At 37.6% G+C, this 12,991-nt stretch overlaps 7 protein-coding genes across 7 annotated transcripts; 6 read left to right on the top strand and 1 right to left on the bottom strand.

Moving 5' to 3' along the window:
- Positions 1–821: 821 nt before the first annotated feature.
- Positions 822–1,355, top strand: PHYBLDRAFT_153384 (hypothetical protein; the record flags this gene model as incomplete). The annotated part of the gene is made up of 2 exons (XM_018433132.1): positions 822–1,149; positions 1,213–1,355. The coding sequence occupies 2 exons, from the start codon at positions 822–824 to the stop codon at positions 1,353–1,355; spliced, it is 471 nt and encodes a 156-aa protein (XP_018283524.1).
- Positions 1,356–2,063: 708 nt separating this feature from the next.
- PHYBLDRAFT_153385 (hypothetical protein) lies at positions 2,064–2,942 on the top strand (the record flags this gene model as incomplete). The annotated part of the gene is made up of 1 exon (XM_018433133.1): positions 2,064–2,942. The coding sequence occupies one exon, from the start codon at positions 2,064–2,066 to the stop codon at positions 2,940–2,942; it is 879 nt and encodes a 292-aa protein (XP_018283525.1).
- Positions 2,943–3,028: 86 nt separating this feature from the next.
- On the top strand, positions 3,029–3,943 carry PHYBLDRAFT_153386 (hypothetical protein; the record flags this gene model as incomplete). Its single annotated transcript, XM_018433134.1, has 1 exon — positions 3,029–3,943. One exon carries the CDS (start codon positions 3,029–3,031, stop codon positions 3,941–3,943), a length of 915 nt encoding a protein of 304 aa, XP_018283526.1.
- Positions 3,944–5,068: 1,125 nt separating this feature from the next.
- Positions 5,069–8,204, top strand: PHYBLDRAFT_176081 (hypothetical protein; the record flags this gene model as incomplete). Its single annotated transcript, XM_018437648.1, has 6 exons — positions 5,069–5,216; positions 5,289–5,357; positions 5,423–5,635; positions 5,692–6,155; positions 6,723–7,617; positions 7,753–8,204. The coding sequence occupies 6 exons, from the start codon at positions 5,069–5,071 to the stop codon at positions 8,202–8,204; spliced, it is 2,241 nt and encodes a 746-aa protein (XP_018283527.1).
- A 608-nt stretch (positions 8,205–8,812) lies between these two features.
- On the bottom strand, positions 8,813–9,900 carry PHYBLDRAFT_153388 (hypothetical protein; the record flags this gene model as incomplete). Its single annotated transcript, XM_018433135.1, has 4 exons — positions 8,813–8,971; positions 9,042–9,206; positions 9,257–9,498; positions 9,633–9,900. 4 exons carry the CDS (start codon positions 9,898–9,900, stop codon positions 8,813–8,815), a joined length of 834 nt encoding a protein of 277 aa, XP_018283528.1.
- A 264-nt stretch (positions 9,901–10,164) lies between these two features.
- PHYBLDRAFT_176083 (hypothetical protein) lies at positions 10,165–11,287 on the top strand (the record flags this gene model as incomplete). Its single annotated transcript, XM_018437649.1, has 5 exons — positions 10,165–10,234; positions 10,510–10,561; positions 10,645–10,712; positions 10,886–10,938; positions 11,201–11,287. The coding sequence occupies 5 exons, from the start codon at positions 10,165–10,167 to the stop codon at positions 11,285–11,287; spliced, it is 330 nt and encodes a 109-aa protein (XP_018283529.1).
- Positions 11,288–11,819: 532 nt separating this feature from the next.
- Positions 11,820–12,233, top strand: PHYBLDRAFT_72307 (hypothetical protein; the record flags this gene model as incomplete). The annotated part of the gene is made up of 2 exons (XM_018442634.1): positions 11,820–12,105; positions 12,130–12,233. 2 exons carry the CDS (start codon positions 11,820–11,822, stop codon positions 12,231–12,233), a joined length of 390 nt encoding a protein of 129 aa, XP_018283530.1.
- Positions 12,234–12,991: the final 758 nt, after the last annotated feature.

A 12,991-nucleotide genomic window follows, 5' to 3' on the forward strand; every position in this document is an offset into this window, starting at 1 on the left:
CCGCATAAAACTATCCAAGCACTTTGAGTCTTTTAGACAAGAAAAGTTTGCTCACTTTCGTCTCACCAACACTAAGATTCTCATCCAAGTTTGCCGCCCTCTTCTTGAAGTTGATCCTGTATTGTTTCTTCTTGCTACACGCATAGAACGTGGCCGTCTAGTACGTTGGAGAATGGGCTGGTTGCCTGGTAAGCCAAAGGAGTATGCATGTGGCTTTGATCATACTTCAAGACGCCATCTCCAATTCTGCATCACAATCCCATCTCAGCTGTTCTCTCAACTTCCAGCACCACCCACAGATGAAGACAACATCATTGACTTTGTTATATCAGCACTACCAATCTCGTCTACACATCCAAGCCCTCTATATTGGAAAGCTCTTCTTACAATACTATGGCATATTGACATGCTATGCAATCCTAATGGCAACTACACACATGAAACCGATCATGGTTCTCTCTGGCACTAGCTCTAATAACTTAATATCTGTTTTCTTTTACTTCTTTTCTTCTTATTTTTGTCTTCTCATTCATGAAATGTTTCTAGATCTGCAATTCTGTCTCCTCCCTTTCACTGTTACAACTTTTTACACAGCTGCAAAGTGGAGAGCAGGTTCAGTCTTTTAGCTTAGTATTGTTTATTTCTCTTCTTCTAGTCATTTTTTTTTGTTTTTTGTGATCCTTTTGGACTTTTTTTTATCTTTTTCTTTTGTACTTGGGAGGCTATATGATCTATAGATCGCCAGCAATATCTCCTTAATAAAAATAATCTTTAACCTAAGCTACATCCCCGTGTTGAAGCACATCTGCAATCTGCCAAGTATGAAGTTTCATGCCAATGCTCTTATGGCCAAGTTCTGTATAAGATCACGCTTTTTGCCAGCCCAGTGCCTCCTGTCTCTTTTGCACCGTCATCATACCATCTATTCTTCACTTGTCTCTTTGGGAAAAACCCATCTTCTGTCCAATCTCCCTCCAACACTCAAACTTCGAAGCCCTAGTGCTGTAAAAAATCATTTTGAAAGCATTAGAGAAGCTGGATTTGCAATCTTTCTCCAGTCCAATACGCAAGTTCTCATTCAAGCATGCCGCCCAGTTCTTGGAGTTGATCCAATCTTGTTTTTGCCAGCCTCACGTATGGAACGTGACAGTTTGATTTGTTGGAGAATGGGGTGATTACCAGGCAAACCAAAGGAATGTCCTTGTGGATCAGATCACACCTCACGCCGCCATTTGTTGGATTGCCCACTTGTTCCTGTGGCACTATTTGAACAGTTGCCTCAACCTGACCAAGATCAGATACACAGAATTGATTTTGCTATCACATCCTTGCCTTTGTCATCTCAAGAACTGTGACCTGCTTACTGGATACCACTGCTGACTATTCTCTGGCACATAGATGTTATATGTAATCCTGATGGTGACTATTCACATGAGACTGAACACGGTGCTCTTTGGATATAATTTACACTTTTTCTTTTCTTTCATAGCTCTTCACTTTTCATTGTTCTTTACTCCCTTTATCTCTCTTCTTTCTCTTTTGTCCTTTGCTGTCTGAAAAGTTCTTTGTTCTGCAATTCTGTCTCCTCCCTTTCACTGTTACAACTATTTTCACAGCTGCAAAGTGGAGAGCAGATTCAGTCATTGAAGCTAGTATGATTTGATCTTCTCTTTCCCCTCTCTTTTTTTTGTCTTTTGTGATCTCTTGGGACTTTTTTATATCTTCTTTTTGTACTTTAGAGGCTATATGATCTATAGATTGCCAGCATTATCTCCTTTAATAAAATATAATCTTTAACCTGAGCTACATCCCCCCACTTCTCTTTCACGTAAGCTTTACTTTTTTAAATTTTGGGTTTTTTAAAGTTTGCATCCATACAATTCTATCATCAATTCATCCAAAATATTGCTTCAACCATTGCATCCATTGTCAAACACGACGCATCTACCCTTCCCACCACTGCATCCATTGTCAAAAATTTTTTTCCTATCATTCCTGTCATTTTATCACCAATTTTCACTTTTTCTCTGCCGATTGCTGCCATCTCAAGATCATCTCCAAACATGTCGCAATTGTTGCCTGCTAATTGCATGCAAAGTCTGCCAGCCGAACTTGTGACGTTTTTAACCAGTATGCAGTCACAGTTCAATGCACTTAACGAACGTACAACATATTTAAAATCTCTTGCTGCCAAAAATGTCCAATTGCATGCTCAATTAGCTAATGTCCGGCAGGAGAATGCCAATCTCCGATCTCAATTGTTGCAAAACAATGTGACTGGTCCTGTTCCCAGCTCTGCTTCTCTTCCTGCACCCCAGTCAACTGCAGATCTTGGAACTGCTGCCTCCACTTGGGCCACCAAAACAAGCTTGATTCTGCCAGCCAAGACACCTCAAGTTCCTTCTGCCTGCCGGGTTGCTGCCTCTCAAAGACTGTTCTCTGACAAAACTGGTCCTGATGGTTTTGAATATGTTTATATTCCTCGCTCACGTTGTATTATGCACAGTGAAGTGCACCGCTCTCTCCGCACTCTTGGTGTTGACACTGGTCGCCTGTTAGATATTAACTTTCCTGCTCATGGAGTTATTGGAATTCTTGTTCATGTGCAGTATCTTGAGGAATTTAAGTCCCAATTAGCTAGTGCTAAGGTCTCTCTTGTCAACAACTTTGATCCACTTCATCCTAAAAATGTTGCTGATCCCAAGTTTGCCAACTTGTCTGTCTCTGGTCTTGAAACCCAGGCTTTGGTTCTCCAAAATGCCTGCTGTCTCCAAGCTCTCAAGTTTTTGCGTTCTCACTTGGTCCTGCCAGTTGCTCACTTCTTTGTCCAGTCAGAATGGATTGGACTTGAGGAAATTACTGTCCGACCAGTAGCTGAGCACTTTGGTGATGCTCCAAACAAAAAACGTGTCCTTGATGCTCTCACTGCTATCATTGAATGAGTGACCTTTCAATAGGATAATGGAATGCTAATGGACTTCAACCTTGTGCAATTACAGACGTGCTCAATCACTGTCAATCTCTTCATATGCTTTTTATAACTGAAACATGGCTCTTATCCCCAGCCCGTCTTCCAACCTCATGGTCTCAGTTTCATCTCTATGGATCTCCTGTTGCTGGCAACTACTGCGGATCAATGGGGGTGTCATTGTTAGTCTCTCCTTCCTGTCCTTATGCTGTCACACAAATACCTATGCCCAACAACTATGCTCTTGCTGTCAAGATTGGTACCCTTCGACTTATAGGCCTTTACTTACCACCCTCTATGCCCACTCATGAAGCTCTTGATATCCTCTCAGCCATTCCTTTAACTGATGATACCATTATATGTGGAGATTTTAATGCACGCCTTAGTTCAGTAACTGGTGACTATGCATCTGACCCTCGTGATGTAGCTTTAGAGCAATGGCTTGAAGAACGATCTTTAACTGTCCTCAATGGAGTTCTCTCACTATGCACACCCACATACATTTCCTTTCGTAACGAAGTTGAAATCAGCAGCATCATTGACCTTTTTATCACCAACACCAACTTTGCCAACCCTTCTTTACACATTGCAACCGAACTATCTTTAGGCTCTGATCACCGACTTCTCTCACTTTCCTTTACTTATGACTTGCAACACTCACCACCAGCACCTCCACCTATGCGCCAAACTTGGAATCTGTCACGTCTTTATGAAGAAGATGTCAGATCATTATATGTCACCACCTTTGTCACCAAATCCGCCTCCATTCTCACCACACTACAAGACCTTGTTCAGAATCCGCCAACTATATGTCCACCCATTGATACTCTTACTAACTCTTTCAATGCACTCATTTATGACTCTCTTAGTAGCTCAATTGGTTCTCGCCCCTCTCGCCCCTCACATTGGAAATCGTTTTGGACCCCTGCATTGCAAGCTGCAGCTGACCATAGAGATGGTTGTTACAAGCAATGACGTCGAGCTTGTGGCATTGACAAGATCAATTGGTGGAGCCGGCACCAGCATGCACACAAGGAGTTTCGTCAGCAAGTTCAAACTGCAAAGCATTTGTCTTGGCATGCTTTTTGCCACTCAATGAACTCGGATTTCAACAAGGCCACGTCTAAGATAAAGTAGTTGAAACGGCGCAGGAAACCACAGCACTCATTTCAGCATTATGATGACCCAGCAGTTGTGGCAACAGTTATGTGTGCCCATCTTGCATCAGTCTATAGTGAACACATACTTCCTGACATTCGACCTTCACCACCACCACTCAACACCTCCACTACAAAAGGAGGGTGGATTCGGTCGAATTTTATTTTTTGAATTTTGGCAAAATTTGGAAAAATATTTCAAACACCATCGTTTTTCAATATATTTTTTTCTTGAGATGGGAATTCGCAATTTTTTCTGATTATATTAAATAAACACAGATACAAATACAAATATTTATTAATTAGGCAATAAATCGTACAATTGTCTTAAAAAATATATGTTTCGATTGACTTGGCAGAAAAATAAAAAATAAAAATAAAATATTAAATGTTAAATGTAGTATTTAATTATTTTTCTGGAAGGAAAAACTTGTTGTTACAGATGCACCTAATTTAGACTCAATAATATTTTTATTGCATCGCAAAAAATACTGAATTTTATTAGAATATAATAATGTATGATATATGACTTATTTTTAATAAGAAAGTATATCAAAAAAAATTGAAAAAAAGAGCAAGAATTGATGTCATAAAAAATACAAGAAAAAGAAAATCCAAAAAAGGCCACTTGCCAAAATGAGCGAGAATTGATGTCATGTTAAAAAAACGCGAAAGAGAAAAACTACGCCATTATATCAGTAATTATTAAATTGAAGCCCCATTAATAATCAGGCACACTTTTTTTAAGAAAAGATCGCTGCATCAAAATCCATTTGTAATTCTTACTAATAGGGACGGTAAGCTCAATGTAGTCAATGACATAGTGAACAAGATATATCAACTCATTATTAATGACAAAAATAAGAGACATATAAAAGATGAAAATAAAATATAGTATACACCTCTTTATTATTTTATTATTATTAATATTATTCTTACTGTTATGAATTCTACAACTAAAACCTACACTGTTATGTGTACATGTTCATCATGTACCAAAAATGCAATTGGTAGAATTTTGCAAAATGCACAGACCTTTAAGCGTCATAATAATGCTGATAAGTTATTAGACATTGGCCCAAAAAATCGAGGTAAATGACATTTGAGTAGTACGCGCATTACTGGATAAATTGTAATCTAATATTTTTTTTGTTAATTATCAGTTACTACAGAAGTTGTCGAAGAAGAGACAGACGTTGAGATGGTAGATGTATCTGAAACATCGATTGATTGTGAGTATAAAATTTCTTTTTAATAAATCATAATTTAGATAGCTAATAGTCTGGCTTTACTAGAGATGAAGACAATTATTCTATTGTATCAGCCGAAACTACTGTACAGAGTGTACCTTTTTTGAGAGAAGACGAGATTTTTCAATTCGAAGAGTCTGATGTCGAGACAACATCATTGGCTTCTGACAATGACGATCCTGATTCAAGCGATGAGTCTGAAGATGAGAGCGAAGTTGAGGTTGCCAGTGTTGAAGATTTTGAAGACATGGTTGCTTCCGGTATGCATACATTTAAAAAAGAAATATACATAAATTGTGTTACAAATAATTAACAGAAATACTTGCCTTTGTAGTTGCTTCTTTGAAAATTCATGAAATGTCTCAAACAAGCCAATTCATGGCTCTATTTGGCGTTATCTTTCAGGCGTTTTACTTGGTTCAAGCAGGTGGAACTGCTATGTTGAACTTCTTCCGCCATCTTCTTGTTGCCTTTGATAAGGATACCGATCTCCCACTCACCATTGATGCATTAAAGACTATGACCGGCTTCAATTTCATGATAAAAAGCATCGTCAAATACACCGTCTGCAACAAGTGCTTTGCAATTTACCTACCAGGCAATCGCCAACCAAATTGCACATTCAAAAAATACACAACCACACCACCAACATACTGCGGAAATCCTCTTTTCTCTGACACCAAAGCTGATCGCGCCGTCCCTCTCATGGTTTTTCCATACAACTCGCTCAAGAATGCATTGGCACAGCATTTCGCCAAACCTGGGTTCGAGCATCAAATCGTTCAATGGAGATCAAGGGAAACCGTAAACAGTACCTTGTTGGACGTCTATGATGGTGCAATGTGGTCTGAGCTCCTTGATGAAGATGACGAGCCTTTTGTGAATCACAACCATTCTTTGATGTTGACATTGAATGTGGATTGGTTTCAACCGTTCGAGGGTCGTACACATGCAAGTGGGGCCTTGTACCTGTCAATGAACAACCTACCTAGGGAAGAAAGAATGAAGCCGGAAAACATTATCCTTGTCGGTGTCATGCCTGGTCCAAAGGAAGCGAAGATCGACCAGATGAACAACTTCTTGGAACCTCTGGTAGACGAGCTGGTAGAGTTATACGGCGGCATAACTATGAAAACTCCAGAGTTCCCCAATGGTACTAGTATCCACGCTGCTCTTATGTGTGTTGCTTGCGACATACCTGCTGCAAGAAAGACTGCTGGATTTACAGGATTTGCAAGTACAAACGCCTGTCACATATGCAAGCGTCATTTCACTGTTGTTGCTGGAACAAGTAAGATCAATTATTCTGGATTCGATCATGAGAACTGGGTCTCCTGAACAAAAGAGGAAAATGCAACCAAAGCTGAGATGTGGTTCTGCACAGAATCTGATGCAGAGAGAGCTGTTTTGGAGAAGCAGCATGGCACCCGTTTTTCCGAGTTGCATTGCCTACACTACTTTGATCCCATCCGATGCACGATTGTTGATCCCATGCACAATTTGTTTCTTGGGACAGCAAAGCATATGATCAGTGTTTGGAAAGACCTGAGGTATCTCCCAACTGCTGTTCTCATCTGTATGCAACGTCTTGCCGATGGTATTCTTGTTCCTCCTGGGTATGCCGTTTTATCAACAAAGATCGAATCTGGTTTCCCGTATATGAAGGCAGACGAGTGGCAATCGTGGTGTCTGATTTATTCGTTGGTGGTACTAAAAGACGCTTTGCCTGAAGACGACTACAAAAACTGGACTCTCTTTGTAAAAGCATGCCGAAAGTTGACTGGTCCTTCAGTCACATATTCAGAAATTGACAGTGCACACCAGCTCCTTGGAGAATTCGGAAAAGAGTGTGAGACTCTTTATGGAGAGAGCAGCATCACGCCAAATATGCACTTGCATGAGTCAATGCTTAATTTTGGTCCGGTATACGCATTCTGGCTGTATAACTTCGAGAGATACAATGGCAAGTTGAAGAACATCAAGACGAACCGTCGCAATGGTCTTGAGGTCACCTTCATGAGAGTCTTCCTGGAGAAAGCATTCATTGGTAGCTTTCTTCGAGCGTATTCTACCAATCTTTCATCACCACTGATAGAGTTCCTTGAGGGGGTTGCCCAAGTAAAATCAAATTCCGACAGCTCTTCTCCCTTGAATTTGGATGCTGGCCACCCTCCTGCGTTGCCATTTAGCTTAGCAATGTTCCAGCAAGCTGCTACAAATCCATGGTACAATGTCACCGGAAGTGAGGCCTTGCCCCCGACCACATTGCCAATCAAGTTGCAGCCTTTGACTATGATGAAGGATGATCACTATCAGTAGATATTTGAATTCTATGTCAAGGCTTACCGGAGTACAAGTGTTTCCTTCTGTGTGGTAGGGAGAATCCCAATTGGTGAGGATGTATTTGTGAACAATCGGATTCAAAAGGTGAAGAAGATTTCGTTGCTGGGGCAAGAGTACTGCAGTGGTGAAAAGAAGAAGCGCGGGTCTTTTGTGAGGGTATTGTTTCTTGAGAGAACAAATGACGATGTATCTGAATTCCCTGGTCAAATAGAGTATTTATTTACTCATACCATCAAGATCGGTGGAGTCAAAAGAGTGTCAACGTTCGCATTCATTAAATGGTTTCCCGCCTACCATTCAAGTAGTCATCAGCCATTAGCTGATCAAGGTCTGCAGTTGTGGGACAAGGGATTAATGGAAGAAGATGCTTCGTGCATTGTTCCAGTGCATCGTCTGCATTCGTGCTTTGCATTGACTACGCATAAAATGCAGAGTGGGACGCAAAAGCACCTGGTTATTCCACTGCCTAGAAAAGTAGTCACATAAAAAAATAACAACTATTTAGGTTACCAGTATAAATAATTATAATACAAGTTTTTTTGACTGTAAAAAGGTTTAGCTTTATTTATCTCTGTATTCTTATTTAGTTTTAACATTACTTCTTTATTAAGTATTTAAAAGAGCAATAGTAAATTATATTACCAGTTTTTTTTAACTATTAACAAATAGTAAAAACCATTATTTATTTCTCTTGCTTTTATCAATAATATAAAAGACAAAAAAACTTGTATATTTAATACCCGACATTTACCATTTTCTTTGCCTTTATTACATATTCTTGCTAATATCGGTATTATAATTTCCAATAAAAAAAAACGAGGATAAAACAATCAGGGTTATATAATTAAATAATTGCTTTGTATATATATTTTTTTTATTAATTGGCTTTAAAATAAAATAAAATAAAATAAAATAATAATTTATTATTTTGATTTTTGATTTTGTCTTTTTCTTTTTCCTTTTATTTATATATTAATTGCTTCTCATCTTGACAATACCGCCTGATTATATTTTACCACTTCACCCCACATCATTCAACACAATCAATAAAAATCATTAAAGTACTATATGCACTTTGTAAACAAAATAACGATTTATTGTTGGCGTGTGTGAATCCAAGCAGCAACACGTGCCTTTTTCTCATTCGATAACTCGGTGTTTCTCAAAATAATTGGATAGACAGAATTGCCAATGACGTCTGGTCCCTTGTTAGCAAGTCTCTGTTTCTTCAAAACAGTAAAGTATTCATCCACCTGCATTATAATATAAATACTTTTGAGTTAGAAGTATTAAAAAAAATAACTTTTATCATGAGAGCCTTACCAAGGGATGTCTATTTCTAGGAGTATATCTAGTTTTATTTTTCTCCTCATCTGACTCAATATCAGACAACATGTCATAGTCCAGAAGGTCAACGACAGTCTCACCAAACTTAGACTCAAGGTTTGCCTTGTCAGCTAAGTGAATTGCCTTGTAGTCTGCAAGAATCTGAAAAAAAAGTTAAAATAGTTTACACAAAAACTGTTGACTATACTTACGTTTCTCTTTCTGGACCGGCGTCGAGAAATCCGATTTTGTTGAGCTATCTTTTCTGGCAAAGCTTTTGCCCTTTGAAGCATATACGAAATATGTCTTCGGGTTTTCTCTTCCACAACTGCAGATGAAACAGACTTTACTTCAGCTTGCTGATGTGTGTAGCTCTGCACTACATCAGCAATGGGACGGTTGGATGTCAAGAAGGCGCCCTCATTGACTGTCAATGGCATTGTTGCCAGAACTGCTCATGTTTGAGAACGGATCAATCTCTGCAAAATATAATGTAAGTAACTTTGCAATATTCTATTACTAGTATATATCCTACCGAAACCGTTGGAAGGCGGTACTTTATATATTCTCCTGTAGTAAGAGCCTGACCGATGGGACTATGGTTCGAATTGTTATTCTGGCCATTGGTTGCTCCCATGTTGTGGTAGACCTTCTCCAGAAGTGAATGAGATTCATTCAGTCGGGTGCTCATGGTGGACAAAGTGGACAGGACAGTACCATCTAGCTCTGCGCTAACTGTCAAGCTGGGAAGAATTTCCTGTTGTCTTGTGCTTGCTGCTGTCCCAGCGGTTTGTTGAACAGACTTTTTTGTAGTCGTCTTTTTCGTTTTTTTGGATTGCTGCGTATTAGAAGACATGAATTGAGATATTTAAGGCTAATGAAAGAAATGGAAACAATGTGAATACTTTAATAATTAGAGTCGGGTTTTTTTAAAATAATAAAATAAATCAAAACATACGTAAAGGTGGAAAGTAAGGCACCAAAAGATTATTTTTCTGATGATGCTCTTTATAGCATTTTGCTCTCTATATTATACTTTTCTTTATAAGCCGACTTGGAAAGGCATTTGTAATAGCTTACATCCATTACAAAGATGTGAGAGATTATGGTTTAGTATGTAATGTCTTGTCTCAATCGGGATGGGTTGAATGACTTTCAATTTGCTCCATTGATTCTATCAGTTTCTCAGGGTCAACGGTCATAAAATTATAATTTTGAATTTCCCCCGTTTTTTTTTTAATTTTTTCTTTCTTCTTCTTTACTTCTTTCTTAATGTCTAACATGGTAAGCATCAACTCACATCAAAGTTTCAAGACCTAATCATCTTGTTGTTTTTATTCTAGCATGATACACTATGCTTTAAACCACCAAGTCCTTCTTAACTGCCTCAAAAATAATGATAAAAAGGTAATAAAAATATACTTGAATATTTATTCACGATTTATGTATTAATTATTCTGCTTAGATTTTTCTGGCCCGTTAACAAAGACATATACCTTGGGAGGGTTTACAAAATGGTATGTTGTATAAATATTAACGTGCACCTTCAAGATACAACTTGTATTTATTATTTTTCTTATGTATACCATACACTCTATAGTCACTGGTCTTTATCTCGGTCCTCTTTTTTTGATTATACACCGACTCTTATTCTCTACAGACAGACAAGTAAGTAAATAATCATTCTACTTCTTTGTATGTAATTCTAATGAAAAGAAATTATTTTATAGATAATATCTCCATTTCCCGCATGCTGCATCTTCTATTGTATTGAATAATTGGTAAGCAAAAAATAGTCTGATACTCTTTATTTCATTCTAATAAAAGATTATATTTTATAGACAATGTCATTGTATTTTGTGTTTGTCAACTCTTCTGTTTTCTGAACTGTCTGGTAAGCAAACCATAGTCTTATTTACTTTGCATCGTATTAACAAAAGTTATTATTTTTATAGACAATATTACTATAATTGAGACATTTAACTAAAACGTTGATATATCTATCTTTATGTTAAAGACATCCATCTGTTCTTGTGTTTAACTTTATTGTAAGTACATTCATATTTTTTAAATAATCTGTCGCTCTCAAATAAATATACCTAGAACATTCTTTCTAATCCACCCTATAATTATTTTTTATAAAAGTAAACAAACAGGCCAAGAAGGCGTGCCGCAGCAAGCAATGGAATACAGTAGGGGTCGATTGCACCAGGGGTGGACCAATGGATGTTCGAAAGGAATAACATAGTATCCACTAAAATAAATGACGGCATCGAGTGTGATGTTTCTACCCAATTGCAACAGAAGACGATTAGTGATGTAGACGAATAGAAACAGCTAGAAACAATAAGAAAATTTTTTCAAACCAATAAAAACCTTTAAAATGACCCATAAACCTCTAAATCTTGACTAAATCTTGACCAAATCTTGACCAAATCTCTTCTTTAACAACCCATATATAGTAATAGAAAGATGTTGAATGTTATCTGCTGTATTTAAAAAAAAACCCCAAAACCAATATAAAATGAAAAATCTGCGATCTGATAAAAGTGCGTCTATATTTTCACAACCAAAATATATCACATAAAAGTATATCACACTTTTTCTTTTTGCGTTCCTAAAATTCAGTATACTAATTGTATTCATTTAGCTCACGAATTTTAAAAAATTGGCATCATAAATTCCGATCGAATTCATGCTGAATTTTATTCATTCAGACAGTATTTGGTCAAGATTTAGTATACTGAATTGGCCCTCCTTTTGCAGTGCTCTCTCATGCCTTTTGCCTCTGTTGACTCCCCATTTACCTTATCAGTGGTGGAGACCTTCATGCAATTTATGCCTAACTGCAAGGCGCCGGGTCCTGATCACATCCATGCAGAAATGCTAAAGCCCATTTGGTCTCACATCTCATCTCTTCTTGCCTGTCTTTTTACTATTTGCTGGCAATGGTCATACACCCCTTCTCTCTGGCGCCACGCCCAAGTGTTTTCAATGTTTAAGAAGGGAGACCCTTTGGATGCAGCTAACTACCACCCCATCTCTCTTACATCTGTTGTCTGTAAGTTGTTTGAGATGTGCATAGCCCCAGAATTGCACAGATATTCTCCTCCTTTAGATGTTGCCCAAGGTGGATTTCGTCCTCGTCATGGTGCTCTTGACCAAGCTCTCACTGCAAAAACATCTTAAAATAATTGAATTTCACTTACCTGAAATTATTGATAATAGTAGCCAAAAAATTACAACCCAGATCATTTTCTGTGTTTAGCAGCGAGAATATATTTAAAGACATATCATTGGCCTAACATATATCAGAGTCCCTGAGAGAATTTTTCAAAATAATAAAGACAATTATAATAAGCAACGGCTGTTACACACTTCCTTTATTATTAAAAAAATTAAGTAAAAAAATGTTTGCCATTGCCAATCCCAATGAAGTTCATTGCAAATGCACAAGATGCAATTGCAATTCTCTTGGATATACCATGGCAGATAAAAGAACTGCCAAGCATCATGCCCAGAATGATAATGACAGGAAAATGGATAAAACCATTAATGGTAAATTAAGTTATCAATTTTTCATTTATTTATATGATGTATTCTAATTCATTGGAACAAATAGTTTTGACAGCCAAAGTAAATACTGGTGAAGCTGATATGGACGTAGATCAAATTGAAGAACATATTAAATGTAATAGTATTTTATATTTTATACCCAATGTGCACTCTATTTAAACTCAGTACCAATAGATGATAATTACTCCATTGGTGCACCCTCACCAGAGCAGTATGTCAATACCCACTTACCTCTTTTGGTAGAAGAATCTCTTTTTGAAACAGAGGAGTATACTTCAGAGTATGAGTCTGAATATGAGTTGTCGGATGAATTTGAGCAAGAAGAACAGAACAGAGAGCAAGAACAGGGTAAATATTAAAAATAAACTATT

The sequence above is a fragment of the Phycomyces blakesleeanus genome, assembly GCF_001638985.1.
Source record: "Phycomyces blakesleeanus NRRL 1555(-) unplaced genomic scaffold PHYBLscaffold_44, whole genome shotgun sequence".
NCBI classification, from domain to species: Eukaryota; Fungi; Mucoromycota; class Mucoromycetes; order Mucorales; family Phycomycetaceae; genus Phycomyces; species Phycomyces blakesleeanus.